The sequence below is a fragment of the Teleopsis dalmanni genome, chromosome 1, assembly GCF_002237135.1.
Source record: "Teleopsis dalmanni isolate 2A chromosome 1, ASM223713v2, whole genome shotgun sequence".
NCBI classification, from domain to species: Eukaryota; Metazoa; Arthropoda; class Insecta; order Diptera; family Diopsidae; genus Teleopsis; species Teleopsis dalmanni.
In genome coordinates this window covers 162,222,507-162,243,281 of record NC_051846.1, presented here as the reverse complement: position 1 = coordinate 162,243,281, position 20,775 = coordinate 162,222,507, and the positions used below count along the sequence as shown (strand labels likewise).

The following is a 20,775-nucleotide window of genomic DNA, read 5'->3' as shown; positions in this document are numbered from 1 at the left end:
CTATCTTTATCCGTTTTGAAAAATCAGATTAGAAATTTAAGAAGATGGAATCCTATAACAGATACACACCATCTAGAGTATGTCGAAAAGTGTTTAGAGTGAAAAACCAATATTTTGCTTTTAATGCTCTGACTGACAATTTCAACTATAGTTAATAATATGAAGGTTTAATCTTTAAAAAAATTCTTTGTAATAATTAAACATATAAAAAAATAAGCTAAGACTCTCAAAGTATTATTAGTTAAGAGTACAACAGCTCTAATATAGTATCGCAGATTATTTATTTAGATCTATTATAGTAAAATAGCTAAAACTAAAACAGTAAATGATTTATAAGACTTGGAGAGAATTTATTTAAAGCTCTGTGTAACTTTCTCATGCTTCGTTAAAAACAAATACAGCTCCAATATAATCCAGACTTGCAATATAATCTTAACCATAAATTGTTCTCTAAGAACTAACATCTGAAACAACAATACATTTCCTTGTCGATATTTAGACCAAATTCTCAATAAACTTGGGAGAACAAGATTACGCTTTGCAAAGTTGTACTGATACTGGTCTGGACATATGCTTAACAAACTTGGGGCTCTATAAGTTTTTATAGAAGGTACCATATGTGTAAGTATATGCAATATGTAATATATGTATGTAATAAGTATATGTGATATATAGAATGAGTATTACAAAGCCAACAAGCAAAAACCCTACAAAATAAATTCCATGGTAAGTATTAAATTACACTATTGATCAGAACCCGAAAATTCGTTTAGTATACTTGACTTTAGACTTATAGTTCGAAAAGATGGCAGAAGATATATAGAAAGGCAAAGTTGAAGTCGTAATAAGTCGGTTTTGAAATTTTAAAACAATAATCAAGTTTTACCAACTACAAAGTTGGAGAGGTTTAAAGTTTTCAACATACCAAAATGAATTAATATATAATTTTATAAAATGGATTTTATATGACGGATTATTAATATCTGTTATCAGTGTAATCTGCAAGCAGATAGACAATTTCGGTGATTGTTTTTATTTCAAAATATTTTCTTATAGATAATTAAAAAAAACTTTCGTATATTAATACCAATAATATCAGAAAGAAAGTCTTTTTTCAAAATATAAATTGGAGTTTTTCTTTCCATTTTGAGATAAGTATCATAAAACTTAAAAATGAGGTTTCAGAGACGAGCTAGAGAGATACCTATTACTGCTGCTATAGGTAGTCACATATATAAGTCCTAATATATAAAGTTACATATATAAAAATTTATGTACTAAAGTTTTGTTCAAATTACTTATTTCTACTTCATTAAATTTAGTTAAGTACAAAGTTTTATTAAGAATGTTGTCATCCAAATATGGTTTTAACTTCTTTCTTGTTTGAAGTTCAAAGGTAGATTAAGTATGTTTACATGTCGTACTCTTAATGTGAACCAGCATATTTTTTTTTAATAAAATAAAAATTTATTTATTTATATTTTAAAAATGTGATAATTAGTTGTACTATGTTTAAAAAATTTATTTAAAAATACATTTCATATCAGAAACCATTAGGCCAATGCATGAACGTTGAACATTTGGCTTAATTAACCTGATAATTTCATATTAAAAAAAATGGTTTCGCTTTGAGTTTATAAACAAATTTTATTTATAATTTAATTAAATTTTAAATAAACAATGAGAAAAAAAATTTTAATGTATGCATGCATAAAGCTTAAAAAAATTAACTGAAATATATTTTCTAATAAATAATATTAAATTTTTTTTATTTTTATTGCACAATACGATATGCTACAGGGTGATTTCTGTATTGTAGAAAAATATTAAAATATTTTTTATATATATAATGTTTAGGAATTTCATTAATATTATTTAGAAATATTATTGATTATGGATTAATCGATGTTAGTATATTTACATAATTATTTGAGATGACATATGTTTCGGATATCGTGTCTGTATTGTATTGTAATGTAACTACAATAACAGGAACTGCTTTTTTACTTATTCTACCCTTAACCCTTCTAGGATCTTCACCAATTTATTTATGTGTATGAAATGTATATATTTGTATTATTTATTAATAAATAATATTATATATTATTTTAAATAATATATAATAATACTAACATTATGTATATGTGTTGTTTTTTAGTAATTATTACTATAAGTTCTCTAATACTATATTATAGTAGCTGTATCGATCGTGCTCTGTAACTTCTTATAAAAAAGAAATTATTTCTTTTAAATATTAATAAAACTTTAACACTCATGTTTTAAGACTTGCAATATGAAACAATGATATGCTCAACGAAAGTTTCAGTATTCTGGAGAAAACCTAACTTAAACAAATTTGATTACCGTCAATGTTGATCCCATGTTCCAGTGTGAGATATAGCAGCTGATGACGATGATAACGAAAATTGGTCCAATTAAAGGTTTCATAGGTCATTTGCTGCAAAACTAATAATTAACGAAATTTTTATAAATGTATAGATCGGTGACGTAACTAGTGGGAAGGGTGAACTGATCTATCCACTCACTTCTTCTTTTTATATTATTTTTTTTTACTGTTAATGCAGATGTTATTTTTGAATTTATTGTTGTTGTGTAGTATGAGTCTTATGTCTTATGTTGAGCCTTTTCCGACTTAGTGCATCTGGGCACTTTTACTCTATGATGGCTGGGAGGTTTCTGCAGAGTCCCACTCATCTCACTGACTAATTTGAGTATTCCTCAGAATCTTCGTTAATATTCAATGATTGATCTAAGATCTGCGTACCGCCCCGTGCGGTTAGTGATTACTCTGAGATTAGATAGCGCTTAGTACGACAGCCTGTCGGTTTTCGCATATAACTTTAGAGCTCTGTCTCTTACATATTTTTTGACCGGATCTATTCTAAGGTCTCTACGGCGAAGTATGAGCGTGCGTACGAATGCGCAAGTATGAATGCAAGTAAGTAATAAGTTGAATTTGTCAATAATAAGTTTTGTTCTTTTCTGCAAAGTTGTTCTGCACATTCAATAATGAAAAATCAACTTTCTTAATTTTTTCTAAAAACCGCTAGATCAGTTAGATTTGTAATATATCTCATAGCAATTAAAAAAAGGGTTTGTTCATTTAATTTTTAATAAAAGACTGTCATATTGGATATTGTCATATTGTTATATGTACATATAATATAGATCGTCATATGCTATTTAGGTAAGGGCTGACAATAAAGATCAGGACAAACTAATGCTTATACAAGGATTCTTGAGTTTCTTGAGTTCTTGAGAAATATCTTGAGTTACTGCTTTGTGAACTAAATATTACGAGTAGGCATTGGTTATAGCCATTTATGGTAAGTTCCGAGGCAAGTGTGTTGATCGCACAAAATAATTTATTTCTCCTAAACTCGGAGAACATTCAAGCCGTTAAAGTTTCAAAGAATTTATAATCAGAACAATGCAGTAAACTCTCAACTTAAGAAATATGCGAATTTACGAATGATCAAATACATACTTGTAAATATTAAAAATGTTTTTTCATCCTGAAAATATTCACGCTTAATAATGAATACTTTATTTAAAATGTATTTTAAATTAATATAGGCTTTGATAATAGGTATAACTCTCGTTATAGACTCTTGTGATAATAAACTCTTGTATGTGAAAAATTTCAATAATTTTCTTTAAAATGTTAATTTTAAATTAAATATTTCTGAATGACTTTAAAAGTACTTCATACCCATTTTGATGAAAATAAATCAATACAATACAAAATGAAAAATAATTTCCTTATTACAATCTAAAAATATTAATTTTAATTTTAATTTTTTCAATAAAAATAAATTAAATGAAAATTGTAGAACGATTCGTTTTCTGTGATTTATTAAAATTTATTTCCTGTGTATGATGAAATTACTTATATTGAATAAACGTAGCCCTAACATATTAAGAAATTCGCTAATATTTTTATATTTTGCATAACCCATTATATTTTCATGTTATTTTATTTATGCATAAAATAAAATTTAACACGAATTCCGCATTAAATTACATCTTTATGTTTTCCTCATTAATGTTTAGTTAAAATTATAAATTTAACATTAAATTGACCTTATAAAAAAAAATTAAAAAATAAGATTTAGATATTTTCAACTATATATATTTACACAAAAAAAAAAAATTATAAGAAGAAATGCAATATCTGAAAGTACATTTTTATCTTTTCGAATAAACATTTTATTCTGAAGTTTTTTTTTTAATGATGAAACCAGAAATGGAAATCATAAAATTTATATGCGAAATTTTAACTTAAAGATATGCAATTCCCATTAAAAATTATGGAGTTTTTTGTAATTGGACTAAATCATATGAGAATTCTTTTGGAATTGTGTTTTTTCTTGTATATATTTTTCATTAGCTCTAATTTAAGTGAAGTCACACATCTGGAAAAATGTATATCAAAATTGGCACACATATGTGCAAATAAGATACGCCAGATAAGTGCACATTTGGTTTGCATATTTAAAAATACAAGAAAACAAATAAATAAATAAATAGAATTAAAAATAAAAAGGAAATACATTTGTAAAAAAACTATTGTATGACTTTAGGATGTATATCAAAATGGAGTATAATTGACTTTATTGCAAACATTGAAGATTTAGTAGAAGAAGAAAATCCATCAATCACTTGAGAGTCAATAAGCATGAAAATTCTATGGAAGAGCACGTCCACTCGTTCACATTGATTTCCCACTAACACTTTCGATATAGTAAAACTATAATTCAAAAGAATGGTAGGAAGATAAGTATTACAATACAATTACAAGAATAAAGGATGTGTTAGACATTGTCTTAGATGGATTGATAAATACTTTAGATAATGAGTTCACAAAGTACTTCTTAATTTGGTTTCTTTGTATTATTTTACTTCTTGTGAAACGTGTCCAAAGGATACAGGATTTCCTAAAGATTGTATTACATGGTCAATTCCGTCCACAATGCACATTTTAGGTACAAAATCCGTTGATTTTCCTGGTCAGACTGTATGTATATATTACAATGAATTTTAAACCCTCCCTAATCTATAAATATTTTAATATATTGTATATTTGGTATAGCTTAAGAAGTCATTTTTCTAGAAACAACACTGAAACGAAAATTTTGGATTATTTAACGCATCTGACAACACTTACAGCTACTTAAAGTACCTTTAGAGTTATCAGACAATAGATTTGTCAGATCTGTCATCAGATGAGGACTACTGAAGTTATATACTCGAGAAAAGTGGTAAAAATAAATTAAATTTTTATAAATTTTTTTATTCTGTACTTATTACGAAAATATTGGATTTGTTAAAATTATTTCTTTAATAATTAAGTAGAAAATTATTTATTTATAAGTCTTAGTAAGTTACGAGTATATTTATTAAGTAATAGTGACACTAAAAATTTTATTTGGGTATTATTATATAGTATTATATATCAAAATATATATTTATATCATTATCAATGATATGGGTATATGAATCTGAATTTGTCTATTTTAGTGTTCAAGCCGTCAGTTATCTACTAATTGGAGCTTCGTCACTGTTACAACTCCATAACCACTTCAAGTGCTCAGTTTTACATGACAACCAACTGTCAACCAACCAACAGCCCTTTTGTACAATTTCTGTCAACGTCAATAATGCGTCCTTCTCCGCTGCTGTTTTTAGTTGTGCTTGACGTAGAGATCAAGAGAGCAAATAAAGGCAAGGTACAAGGTATTGTATGGAATCCACTGTCACCGAACACAAGACTAGAGTGTTTAGACAGCAGAAATTTAATGACGTGTCTTTAGAGTCCTGCAAAGTCGGACTGAAAATCAATGCATAGAAAACAAAAGGAGTCAGAATAAACAATCAAATTGTCAAAACTTTAAAATTGGAAACGGAGTCCATTGGACACGTATGTGAATTTCAGTACCTAGGGAGTATTGTGTCTGGAAATGAAGGCAAGACATGATAAGTAGAATAAAGGTATTCCTGGGCGCTTTAACAAAACTTCGTAAAGTGTGGAGCTCGAATACCTATAGTTTTCCCACAAAATTAAAAATCTTTATAGAATGCGTTCTTTCAGTTCTCCTTTATGGTTACGAAACTGGATTGTTACGGAAAACATGCAATGCAAACCGAGAGTATTTGTTAACTACTGTCTTCGCAGAATTATGCGTATTTTCTGGTCAAACAAAATATCAAATCAATATCTTTGGACTAGAACAAATGTAAGAGATGTCAACCTTAAAATTCGTAAAAGAAAATTTGGATGGATCGGGCATACCCTCCGAAAGGCTCCTACCGAAATTTGTCAGCAGCCGTTGGTAAAGAACCGTCAAGGTAGCAGAAGAAGAGGTCGTCCAAAAACAACATGGAAAAGGTCAACGTTAAATGAAATAAATACCGTTTTGCAACCTCTAGGAAGAAGAATAAGCAACATTACTGATATAAAGGACGTAGGAATGTGGCGCGAAAGGTGAAAGCAATTTATAGACAGCTTATGCCCAGTATAAGAGGTTGCTCGAAATCATTGACGTCGAGCAAGGCGTATTATTATTGTTATAATTATTATTATTATCACTTTATACAGGTCTGATACTTATTAATTTATAATATATATATATACATAACATCGTTTTTTTATATATTTAAGTATTCCGTTAAATTTTTATTTTTTTGCTATATATTTTGTGTTATATATTTTATTTTAAAACATTATTTTTTAAATATTTATATTTGACTTATTTTTTTTTTTTAGAACAATAAAAATTTAAAAAAGTGTCTGTTGAGGAAATTTGTTTTAATTTTGGAACATTCACAAAATGCATGATTTTTAACATGTGTTCACAACATGCTTTTCCTTCCTACTGCCAACATTAATTTCTTGTTTAAATTTAATTGCATTTCCAGAAAATTTATACAAAATTGCAAAACTGGTAAATAAATAATGTTTTAAGCTTTTTTTGACAATAAAGTAGCTTAATGAGAATTTTTCTTACATTAAAGAAAACAAAAAGTGAATAATTTAGAACATAACATTTCACTTATGTGACTAAATTAATTCCACTTAAAATTATATTTTATATGTTTCACTATGGGAACTCAACAATGTAAAATAAATTTAAAGAAATATTTATTTTATCTAAAAAATTAAATAAAAAAAAAAAATAAAAATTTAATAATGAATTTCTGTGAATTTAGTGGATTTTGAAGAAGTGGTGATGAAGTTCTATATAGCGTTATTATTTATTTCTTTTTTTTTGCAAATAATGCCGTAGCCATAAATTAACACATAATTCGAGTCTTATTTAATTGATAAGAAATGTGCTATTAAGTGTGGTACTAATAGCTAGCAAAGATGTTGTTTGGCCTCTTTTCACAACTTCCGATTTGATAAATGACTTTGACAGCAGCATTTTTACTCAACAGTTGCAGTAATCATAAATTAATAAAAAAAATTAATAAAAATGTTACAAATAACCAGAAAAAATCACAATTCAAAGTATAATTAAATTTTCAATAAAAATAATAAAAATTAGTAAATCAATACATAAATTTTTAATAACACGCGCTTTCATGTTTTTCAATTTGTTGAAAGTATTAATATTTTCAAATAAAATAAATATAGAAAATCAAACATAATTGGAACAGAAAGTCAAATAGATAACATCAATGAAAAATTTAATAGCCATTAATATTAATAAGATTAATTTAATATTTTTTAATTAACAAAAAAAAATCATATTCATATGTAAAAACTTGTTGTCACGAGAATCTGTTGAATATATATATATATATATTGAATACATATATATATTGAATATATATATATATTGAATATACATATATAAGTTTAATATATATGTGTCAGTAAGTAGTTGGAAGAAGCAGTTGTATTCCTAATTATTTATTCAAATATTATACAAAATTAATAGACACTGCTGTATACATCATCGGCTAAATTAAAGTATGAAAAAAGTGAAGAACTCCGAAGTAGAAAAAACTGTACAATACAATGTTTCTAGAAAATGAATTTTTGCCACTAAATGCTGATAACATTATCGCCACAGCAAAGTGGCGCACATGCATGTATTGAGGCTCATCAGCACTTGAAGAACATAATTTGCTATTTTTGGTTAATTCAAATTTAAAAATTTTTTCCTCACAGTTTCGATTAATATTATTTCAAAAATATTTTTTTCAAAAAAAAAAAAAAAGAAATTTTAAAATTACTTTAGAGGAAAAAATGTGAAAAAAGAAATATAATGTGTGTGTTTTCATAGGAATTCAATTTCAATTTCGCAGCGATAACCTCAATTTGAGAAAGAAGTCATTGCTATGTTTTGAACTTTATATTATTAAACTAATTCTTTATATGCTGTTCTTTTATTTTGATTTATTTTTATTTTCATTAAAATACACAAACAAATAAAATTTTGAAATAATACATATATTAAATGATTATAAAGATCCGGTGTTTAAATGTAGTACACAATTGTTTTTAATATAATTATACAAATAATATATAAAAATATACATATAATACATATACATACAATATATATAATTATACATATAACATATATAATTATACAAAAAATTAAATTAAATATAAAAATACACATACGCTATGTTGTACATATTTGCCCGGAAAGCCTTAAAGCACTAAATTTATTTATCGACGCTAAGGATTTAAATTGCATAGCAGATACAAATATTTAACAGCGCTGTTAACATAATGTTAAGAACATGTTGTAGGATAGGGTAAATAAGGCTTTAAATATTTATTTATTTTAAAAATGTGTTGAGGGAAAAAACCCTTTTGTTGCATTATTTTAGAATTAACTTAAAAACTAACAAAAAGAAGAGAAAAGTATTATATATACAATAAATAACAATTTACAAATTATTAAATAAGAAAGCAAAAAAAATTGTAAAACAAAAAAAATAAAAAAATTAAATTAAAAATAAAAATTTCGGATTACGAATTTGGACCAAGAAATTATATATTGCAGACACAAAAGATATCCAAAAAAAAAAAAATAATTAGAAAATCACAATTAAGATATTATATATAGTTTTTACATCTGTTACTGGGCTTGGGTCGTTTATTTAACACATTACTTATTATCATTATACACTAAAGATAGTTTATAAAGTAGACCGATATATTTGTAATATAAATAATTTTGTATAAAAATTAAAATATAACTAAATATTTACTACAATTTAAAAAATGTAATTTTTTACTTTATTTAAAAAAACATTTTTATAAATCTATGTATGTTAAATAAAAGACCTAAGCCCAGTAACAAATGTAAAAACTAATTGAATATTGGTGGTAATAACATTATTATTATTAGATATTATATATATATGTTAGAGTTTAGTTTTTTTAATGACATATTGTGTTAATTCATTTAATGAAACTATTTATTTATTACAATTTTATTGTGAACTAAATATATTTTGGTTTTTATTTAAAATTTGTTAATAATTATTTAAATGTTTTTTTTTTAAATGAATTAGTTATTGCAATTTTATTGATTAGAGTATTTTTTTTAATAAAGTTTTTCAAAATTTTATTTGTGTTACGAAAAGAATTTCAATACTTGATAAGTATTTTCAAATTTCCTTTCATGTTTTTATGAAATATTTAAAAATAAAAATAAAACAAAAAAGAATTTAAAAAAAATTTCACAACGAAAAAAATTTTAACACATAATTAAACAAATTAATAGTTTAATAGCATAATTTGAATGGTTTTAATGTATTAAACTTCAAAGAAGATACAGTGAATACTCGTTTAATGCGGTCATAAATTCTGACTTTTAAGAAAATAGGTTATACAGGCCGAGCCATTCTATTCTTACAACAAAATAGACACTACACTAATGGCGTTTTCGATTGGTGAATCTAGATTCAATTTCTCAATCTGTCAAATATTATTGGCCAATTTATATTTATGGAGTAATTTAACATATTTGTATTTGTTTAAGTGGGAATTCATATTTTTCATGAATACATACCTATATCGAATCAAACCATCCTATATATGTCAAGTCATATAAAATAGTTGTTAATTTTAGGGTAATCTTACTACTGCGGCCAAATATCTATAGTGTTATAAATTAATCTCGAGTGTTATACCTTTTGCCCCAGATTTACTAATGAAAAATAAAATTGCACTAAAAGTGCATTACAAAAGCACCATGATTGAAAATTTACTCCAGATTTGCCAATCGCAACTGCCAATAGTAAAGTGGAACTTTTCAATTAAATTTATTTTTATATATTTAAAAAACTTTATTAAGTCACAACAGCTATAAAATAATTAAATTAAAAACTTTTAAATTAAAAGAGTTTTTTTTTTATTGAAACACACCATCGTCAATTGCTTACGTACGTCGAATTTCTTCAGACCATCCTATATATGAGAACAACCTTATCTGACAAATTTATGTCATTTGGAATAATCTTTAAATTTTATTGGCCATCGTTTATTGTAAGTGAGATTTTGTTCAGTGTCAAATATTAATTCAAACCGAGCAGACTTTTAGTGTTAAACAGAATATTAAAAATAAAGTTTCTTTCAATAAAACATTTGGTTTATTATATTGTTTATATATTTTATTTTATAAACAATAAGAGAAGATTTTGAAAGAAGCTTATAAGCAGAACAGTTCAACTACATTGAGCCCAAGTTTTGATTACTTACTATATGTTTTGAAACAAATTTATAAAAATATTTTAAAAAAACAGTTCAAACAGTAAGAAATTACAACAACAAAATTTTTTTATATATAATTAATTAAATTTTTGGCTTACCATCAAACTATTGCGAGCTTCTTTATCATAATTGACTTTAGAAACAAAATTAGAAGAAAAAGTAATTTGATCGTCTATTAGAGAAAAAGGATTATCATTTAATTATGAGTACTAAAACTGCTAAAAAGTTGAAAAGGACACGTATATCATTACATCACAAAATTAAAATCCTAAATAAACTAAGTTCTGGTGCAAAAGTAACAACCATTGCTAAAGAGTTTAACTTACGAGAATCAACAATTCGAACTATAAGAAAGGATGAGACCAAAATACGTTCTATTATAACCAATGCTAAACCTGCATTCAATCTGAAGAGAGTTGTACGTATAAAAAATTTATTACTACCCAAAATGGAAAAATATTTAATAATATGGATGAAAGACTGTTATTCCAAGAATATGCCACTAAGTAGTGTTGCCGTAAAAGAAAAGGCCCTAAAGATTTACGAATACCTGAGAGATTTGGAAAGCATTACTTCTAATAAATTACATCAAACTAGATTTAAAGCCAGTACGGGATGGTTAGACAAGTTTAAGAAGAGATGGCCTAATATCATTATAACAGAAAATTCATCAAAATCATTAACTACACAACTCAATGGCGTAAAAGTGGCTAAGGAAAATAACAATGAAGATACTGAAGAGAAGGTTGACGATGTCAATGGTACAGCTAACACCGATTTAATTAATTATAATATAGACATTGATGACACAGAGTTAATAGAATTTATAAACTGCACTAATTCTACTGTTGATGAGGAAAAAATATTAAATATTTTAAACGCATCCGAAAAAAATCCAAATTTGGAAGATATAAATAAAGGATTAGAAATAGCAAGAGCACTAAAAACATATTTCAAAAGAATAGATCCATCAAAAAAGCGTTACACGGAATTTAAAAAAAATTTAACTGATTGCCTATTCTCATATCTTCAAGTTAAAACGAAACTGGAGAAGGAATTGTTTTTGCATGAGGATAGCAATGTGAGTGAGGATGAAACTTATGGCTATACAAGTGATGAAAGTGAACAACCGTTATTGAGAAGACGGGGTTGTTATAATTTATTTACTGATACTTCTGATAGTGAATAAATTGGTAAATAGTAAAATTATTTAATTTATATTAAAAGTTGAATAAAATTATTTTGTTTTTAAATATGTTCTAATAAAGGCTAAGGAATATCAAATTTGTACTTATAAGTATCTAAATAAATCGTTTTTTGTTTATTATCTTAAACTGAATATGGTGTTTTAATTGTTATAATATTTAAAGGTTATAAATAATAAGGAATAGTTTTAGAATTGTTTCAAATTTGGTGTCGGCCTGGTTCATACCGGTTCTAAAATAAAAATACATTGAATTGTTTTTCCAGCCATAATAATCTATAGGTCTGGCCTCCAGTTATAATAAGTTAATTTCAGAAACCAAAATGACACTTCTGGAATAGAAATATAGCTTGAAGTGTTTGTAGAGTCTGAGGCCTATTTCATTTTAAAGCAATATCATTTTACAGATCGTATATCTTTCTTGTAATTATCAAATATTTTTAAGGAAAATTATGTGCAAAAATTAGACAAGGAACTAATTAAAACCTAGAAAAGTGATCTATCAAAAAATAAATTGAGAGATACTTCTAAGACTAAAGTCAAAAGAACTCTTCGAGTTAGACAAACAATGTGAGAATGATTCTAAGGTGCCCTATATTGTCTAAAGAAATCAAAACAGAAGTATAGGATTCTAGATTATCAAATTTTATTGCCCAATCGAACGTTTATAGAGTAATCTAATAGATACTTCTAATAGATAGATACTTCTAAGACTAAAGTCAAAAGAACTCTTCGAGTTAGACAAACAATGTGAGAATGATTCTAAGGTGCCCTAAATTGTCTAAAGAAATCAAAACAGAAGTATAGGATTCTAGATTATCAAATTTTATTGTCCAATCGAACGTTTCTAGAGTAATCTAATATTTTAATAGCTGTGTCACTTACTTACTTAGTTGGGCATTACAGACGTAGTTCTGGTAGTGAGCATTCATATTTTCATATTTCAAGTTGTATAAAAGTGTTATAAATTTCAGAATGATTTTACAACTTTGTCAAAATATCTAGAGCATCATAAATTTGATATTTTCGGAAAATCCTTCGCTGGATGTAATACCAAAAGTTATAAGAAACACTGATTAGAATACACTGATTAAAAACTTAATTACCCCTGAAGAAGAAATATTTGCCACATGCGTTCACTTTTGTTCCGAAAAATGAATCAATTCCTAAAAATATTTTTTCACAAATGAAAATTTGGTCAACTGTTTTTCGTTTGTAAATTTTATTTACGATATATAAAGTTCAATCACTACTATAATAAACTGTTCTATAAACAAAGAATTATTAGAGTGGATCCTAGGTATATATATGTATGTCAGAGTGTGTTGCATTTTTCTGATATAATAATTAGCTAAAAGGTGATAATTACTTAAAAGATGATAATTACCTAAAAAGTGATAATTAATTAAAAGGTAACAATTATCTTAAAGGTAATTATTTTCTAAGAGATAATTATTTAAAAATTTTTTTTAATAAAATGTAATTATTTAGCAATATTTTATTTGGTATCTAGAAATATAATTTTCATTTATGATAGTAGGAATGGGTATAGAACAATATATATCTTTATATACCTACTTTCTTTCTGAGAGTAAATCTTATATTTAAGTATAAACTTTGACATTTTTCATAAAAGTAATTTTAGGTCTCATAAATTATTTTCCTACAAATTTTTAATATAATTTATATTCTTTTCTTTTTTTCAAGTATAACAGTTTTTATTGTTATATTATATGTAATATATTTAAAAAAGCATAATTTAAATAACATGCAATTCTTTACATTTTAAAAAAAATTTAACAGTGACATAGGATAATAATTTTTTTTTGTTTATTTTGAATATTTATAAATATATTCTAATGTTTCTATATTATACAATAATTGGCAAGAGCCAATAAACCACAAGTTTTTTTTTTGACTTTTTAAATAAAATAATGAAATAAAATGCAAATAAAAAATCTTATTAAAATGATAAAATGCATAAAATTATTTCTATATATATATTCTCTTAATTATGCACACAATTAGTGCATAATTTATAGCTTATAAATTTTGTTAAATATATTATTCAAAAATTTTATTTAAATATAATATTAAAATAGTTAATATTTTATTTATAAATTATATAAATAATAATAAAATAAAAGTAATATAATTATTTAGTGGAGAGGAAGGATTGTGTACATACCTTAGCATAACTGTTATAAACTCCACACGCTTGTATAATTACAATAACGGTGAGTATCTTCCATAAAAGTGTTATATTCCTTATGGAATTGGTAGGTTTTCCAAGGGGTGCTCTAGACCCCATTTTGTCGGCACGAAAAACCGCCAAAACTGATTAAATGAAGAAAAATAACAAAAAATAAAACCACTAAGGGTTTTAATAGATTGCCTTCAGTTTTTACAGTTTTTGAATTTAATGTAATTTATTTATTTAATATTCAAAGCAAATGTTTTAACACTAATTGAAGCTATGGCACAAAAACTATACAAAAAAAAAAATGCATTAAAAAAAATGAATGCGAGAATATTAGGTAATTTAATCAAGAGAGGTAATTTGCCAGAGATGAAAAGTAACACTTTCGGTAAATTTTTTAAAATCTCAACTTTTGGAGTTCATTTTTGTACGACTTCAGCATAAATCCGATACCGAAAATTTTAATAAAATTGTCGACGAAACGAAACGTAGCGTTCGCAGTTGGGAACACGTGATGATTTTATATGAACTTTTTGATAGTAAAATAACTGAAGTGGAGCAGATACAAGATATTACCAAAAGTACAAAATTACAACAACAAAATTGAAATTTAATTATGAGTTTTTCAATACTTTTTTGTAACAAGAAGTCATATGTTTTTAGATGTACAAAAAAAATTCTATTTTTATTACAAAATTAATTTAAAACATTTTATAAAAATATATGTATTCATATTTATATTGAAAATTTTATTAAAAATATTTAATAAAAAGTATTGTAAGTTATAATTATATTTTAATTTATAACAATCATTAATTTATATAAATATGAATATTATTAATTTCATTATTTGTTACTCATTACTTAATTTAATTTATATTTATTTATTTCCATTATATTTTATTTAATTACTTATTTTTATTTTTTCACATTTATTATTTATTTATAATTCATGAATTTTAAATTAATTATTTTTAATGTTTATTTTTTGTTTTATTTTTTAAGTTTATTTTCAAGTTTTATTTTTAAGTTTTATTTTTTTAAGTTTAAAATAAGCATTTTTGAAATTCTTAGTTTCTATTTCTTATTTTGTATAGATGTTTTTTTAGCTTATTAAATTATTTTTTTTAATTCATTATTTTTATTCATTAGTTTACAAATAACAAAATAAATGTTTTCAGTATAATATAAATATTTATTTTAAGCGTTTAATTTTTTATTATGAATCAAATATTTTTTCACTATAAATTTAACATAAATATTTTTGAAATTACTATATTTTAATTTTTAAATAAATATTTTTTAAGTTTAATATAAGTATTTTGCTTAGCCTTTTCGTTAACAATAAAATAAATAAATTTTAGAATTGAAATAAACATTTTTTTATGCTTAAAATAAATCTTTATTTTACTGGTTTTTTTTTTATCATAAAAATAATATTTTTGTAAGTTTTATTAAAGTATTTTCGAAATTCTTAGTTCTTTTTTTAATTTTGTGAAAAATATTTTTTAAGTTTAAGGTAGGTATTTTATTGTTTTTTTCGTTATTTTTTATAATGGGTGATGTAATATTTAAATTTATTCTAATGTTGAAAATGTATTTTTTAATTTAAGTAAATATTTATTTTTAATGTTTATTTTCTTTTTTATTTTAAAGTAAGTATTATTTTCAAGTTCAAAAACAAGGAGTTATTTTTTAAACATTTTTATTATATCATTTATTATATCAAATGTTTTTGTTGTCATTTTGTAATAACTTATTATACAACAATTAATTTTTTTTTCGTTTTTTTTTTTAAATGAACATGCTATTTTTAGGTTTAAAATAAAAATTAATTGGCTTTTCTCAAATTTAAAATAAATTTTCATTTATTTTTTTTTTTAATTTAAAATAAATGTTTTGTTTTTTTCTTAAATTTCAAATGTTTATTTGTTTTTCAATTGAAAGTAAAGATTTATTTATTTTTTAAATTTAAAATCAATATTGTTTCTCTTTTAAAATAAATGTAAGTTTTATTTTTTTAAAGTTTTAGTTTTTTGATAAAATAACAGATATTTTTTACATCATATGAGTATAAATATTTTTTTTTAACTCATATTTTTCTTTTTTATGTATTGAATGATATTAAAAAAATTTATTTTTCAAGTTTGACATAATTATTATGTAATATGAAATTTATTTAAAATTTAATATTACAATTAATTCTTTTTTATCTTTAACACACCTTACTTTTTTTTATATTTTGAAATTAATATCTTGTACACAATATATTGATTTCAGACTTAATATATTGTATTCAAATTTTTTTTTTTAATAATAATAATAATTTCTTTAATTTTAGTATTAATATGTCATTATAACTCATATTTTACTATTTTATATGTGAAACAACATACGTTTTTCAATTTAAATATAAATATTGATTTTTTTTTACATATTAACAAAAAAATTTTTTTAAATTTAGTAAAATTATTTCAGGTCATTATGTTGTTTTTTATAATTTAAAATAAATCTATTTTTCAAGTTTTATATAAATATTGTATTTAGGTTTTTATGTTTAGTGTTTTTAAATATTAAAATAAAATTATATCAATTTATATGAAATCATTTTCTTTTAATTTATATGTTTTTTTTTTCAAATAAGTGAAATAACTTAATATTTTTTTAAGTAATACATATTTTTTAGTTTTTTTTTTACTTTTACTTTACCAAATATGTTGTCTTTAAGTTTATTATAACCATTTATTTTTAATTTTTATTTTTTTCTGTTTCATATGTATATATTTATAATATATATATATATTAAATATTTATTTCTTTAAATTTACACAGTTATTGTTTTATTTAAGCTCTAAATTTTTGTTATGTATTTAACTAAAATTTTTTTTTATTTTTTGAAGATTTATTTTAAATGTCTTATTTATTTTATAAATATTTTTATTTTTTTAATTCTTGTATCTTTTTTAATAAAATTTTTTTTTTGTTTTAAATATTTAGTCAGTCTCCACTTCAGTATCTACTAAAATCATTTTCAAATCAAAATTGTTATATTTTTATCTCTAATTTTGCACATTCCGCTTTACAACTTGAAACTATTTTATGATTTTTATGACTTTTCAAAAGTTGATTGTCAACCACGTCACGTTTTGTTATCAGACACACGCGCAAAATTAATCCTTTAATTCCCGATAATAATAGACATGAATCCAATGATCAAACCTTTTGCTAAACGCTTATAGAGATTCTCAAACACAATTGAAATATCCTTGAAATATGGAAAGAATGTCAATTCTGTACGATTATTTGAGCCACGCAACCGAAATTTGCGTCCGTACCGTACGACGGCGCGCAACTGAATGATGAATTCCTTTTTGTCTTGCGATGTGCAAATCAGAGATAAATTTTTTTCTATGTGTGCTCTTTCGACCGCAGGAATATTTTATGTTGTGTGTTTTGCTGAAACTAGTCTTCTGAGCTTTTCCACACTGTACTTTTTTTCAGTGCTTTTTTTTTATTTAACAAGTTAGAAACACCAACCCAAAAGTGCCAGACGACGACCGTCTAAAGACTGAACCCAAGCAACAAGCAAGCGAATATGTTAAGTTAAGCAGCATTAAACGCAGCACAAATAAAAGAAAAAACACAAAAGAATTTTAACCAATCATAACGACTGTGCAAATGAACTATTCTCGTAATTTGATAGGCGGCATTTGCGGCAAATCTGATGAGTCAAGTGTAAAAGGTACATTATTGACTTTTCGTAAGAGTGATTCATGACTACAAATAATTAAAATTTAAAATAGATAAATCAATTTATTTATGAAGTTAGTAATAAAGTAATTTAAATTACTTTAATATTCAATTTATCTTTTCAGAGTTATGATACATATTTTTATATAACAAATGTTTTTTGCATATTATTAATGAATTTAAAAAAACAACTTTTACAAAAAATAATGTTATTATATATGAATTTATTTTTAACTAATGGAATAAAAAATAAATCTGGTGATGAAATATTTTGTAAAATAAAATATGCTCAACTATATTTATTTAATCAGCTATTGAAAATAGTTTTATTACTAAATTGACTTACTTTCTTGTTAATAAGTTATTTACAAAAATTGTTATAATGATTATTGATTGCTTTTAAAATTTTGACTTTGCACTATTAACTTACGATAAAAAATAAATCAAAGACAGTTCTCTTAAAATATTAGATTCTGCAGATACTATGCTTATACCACAGAACACACTTTTGAGAAAAATGCAATCCATAGAAAATCATAAACATAAATCACACAACTGATCTAATAATCTTAGCCACCAGTACATATGTGTATTATAACGGATTACCCAAGAGATAACTGTTAGTATTTCAAAAATGACTTAATATTGACTATTGTAACTATTTATAACTATTTAAATAGTGCATATATTTCTGCAGAATCTTCAAGAGATCATAGTCAATATTGAAAAGAAGTTTTCAATATCTATTTCAGGAGTATATATATTACAACGGCTTTCGCAAGTGATCACTGTCAGTATTAAGTAAAAGTTTGCCAAATTCTAAATGACGTTTGATCAAAAACCACTAGAGATTTCGTACGATCCACTATATGCAATGAATTTCGTGTAAACAAACAAAAGCTTTCACTATACAAGACGATGACTATGTCTTTGAATGATCGCAAAAGAATAGATCTTTGCTTTTCAACTTAGCTGAAAATAATGAAATTTGTATTGACATACAATAAAATCGGAGAACATTATCAAGACATATCAAGACGTAGCGTGTTGTATTTAATATATTTTTTTTATTTTATTAAAATGTAATATAAAAAACCAAACATGCAATGTGTGTGAACATCAACATATATCAATATATTATGAATACATTATTTACTATATATAATTAATCATAAGTAAAATTATAAAAATATACTTTAATAATAAAAAAAAAATAATAATGCTATTCTTTCGCTCAAATATTTGTTTCATTGCGTCTGCCTTAGGTAATTTTGAAAAAAAAAACAAGTGCTACTGTCAACGATTTATTTTCGTTATTGTAGCAATTCACCATCAGAAGTCAAGTTACTAGAAATGTGAAACATATCGCATGATTATAAGTAATAGTTAGTTTAAAATATAAAATTCGTCATATAATTTGTATTCTCGCGAGTACCAGAAAATCGTTTTTAAATAATCTCATGGGAATAATGAAATTGTAGTTACCGGAACAAATATTTAACAATAAATTATGAGACATGGGGAAAAGCTTATAATAATTAAAATTAATTACACTGTCCTATATTCTGTACTATCACAAAAATTAATGAATTTGTAAGACAAATGTTCGACAAGTACATAGTAATGCGTGTCATTGTATACATATGATATATATTTTGTGATTGATAGATGCTGGAGTTTTTTTATGGAAGCACTTCAAGTCATTGGTCTATACAAACAATATCAGAAGTGAGTCCTGCGTTAGAAACAAGATTGAGTGGACAATTCTTCACATTTGAAAAGTTGATGGAAAGGTTGTAGCTCAGAATATAATTTAAATTGTTTCCATAATGAAATTACATCAAAATCATATTTTGTCAAAAAGCTATATATATATAAATAAATAAAAATATTTATTTAATATTTGTTTTTCTCAATTTGAAATATCACATTTCTTAAGAAAACACTTTATATTCGAATATATATCATTTCATACAGTATGTGCTAAAATAAATAATTTTTTTAATACATATACTTATATACACTTATTACATCAATAATAATAAACATTACCTCTAAACAATTTATTTAAAATTGATTTTATTGATTTTATTATAATCATCATAATTACTTAATAAAACAAAACCGTATAGCTTTTAATTAGTAAATACACAATTCGACTGATTCCGATAAGACTGACAATCGCATTGTAGTTCATGAAAACAAAAGTAAAAAAGTCCAAAAGTACCGCACAAACATAGCAACAAACTCTTCTCACATATGTCTAGTATCTTGCTCTCACTGTTCCCATTAACTACTCTTCTCATGAGTGATACTCTGATATTTGTTTTTTTTCCCGCTGTCCGCAAGAAAGTGCGTTCGTTCATTAATGGAGTTAGTATTATAATGGTCACAAATACGTGTGTATACGTGCTCGCAAGGTGCGTGTATGCGTAAGCGATTTGATCGTGCAATAGGCGCCATAGGTGCAGGATGGGTCATTAAATTTATGTTACATATTTGCTAAGTTTATCAGTAAATAATATTAATAAAAAAAAAATAAAATAAAAAAAAAAGAAAGTATATTGCTAAATTGATTAAACCTATTAAACTATAAAAAAAAGTTTAAGCTGATGTCGCCTTGATTCTGCTTGTCCGGTTTTATGATACCAAGAAGACGAATAGGAAAGGATGTCAAATAAGGTGTCAAGTGTAATATTAATTTATTTATATTTTTTTTTGTGTTTTTTTAAGACATTTTTTAAAATAAAATAAAAAAATTTGATAAAACTATTTTATTGCAATTTCTGTAAAAGCTGTTTTGAACATAATTTTATATGTTATTTTGAAAAAAAAAAAAATTTTTATAATTGTTTCTGTAAG

General features: G+C 24.2%; 1 protein-coding gene across 1 annotated transcript in view; it reads right to left on the bottom strand.

The window, feature by feature from the left end:
• The window catches only part of LOC119666603 (basement membrane-specific heparan sulfate proteoglycan core protein), a 244,857-nt gene extending 227,178 nt beyond the window's left edge, over positions 1-17,679 (bottom strand). Inside the window, exons 1-2 of the mRNA XM_038075883.1 lie at positions 17,383-17,679; positions 14,152-14,451 (exon numbers count right to left, since the gene is read on the bottom strand). Coding sequence (XP_037931811.1) covers positions 14,152-14,274 — 123 coding nt within the window. The 5' untranslated portion in view covers positions 14,275-14,451; positions 17,383-17,679. The remainder of the gene's footprint in view (positions 1-14,151; positions 14,452-17,382) is intronic.
• Positions 17,680-20,775: the final 3,096 nt, after the last annotated feature.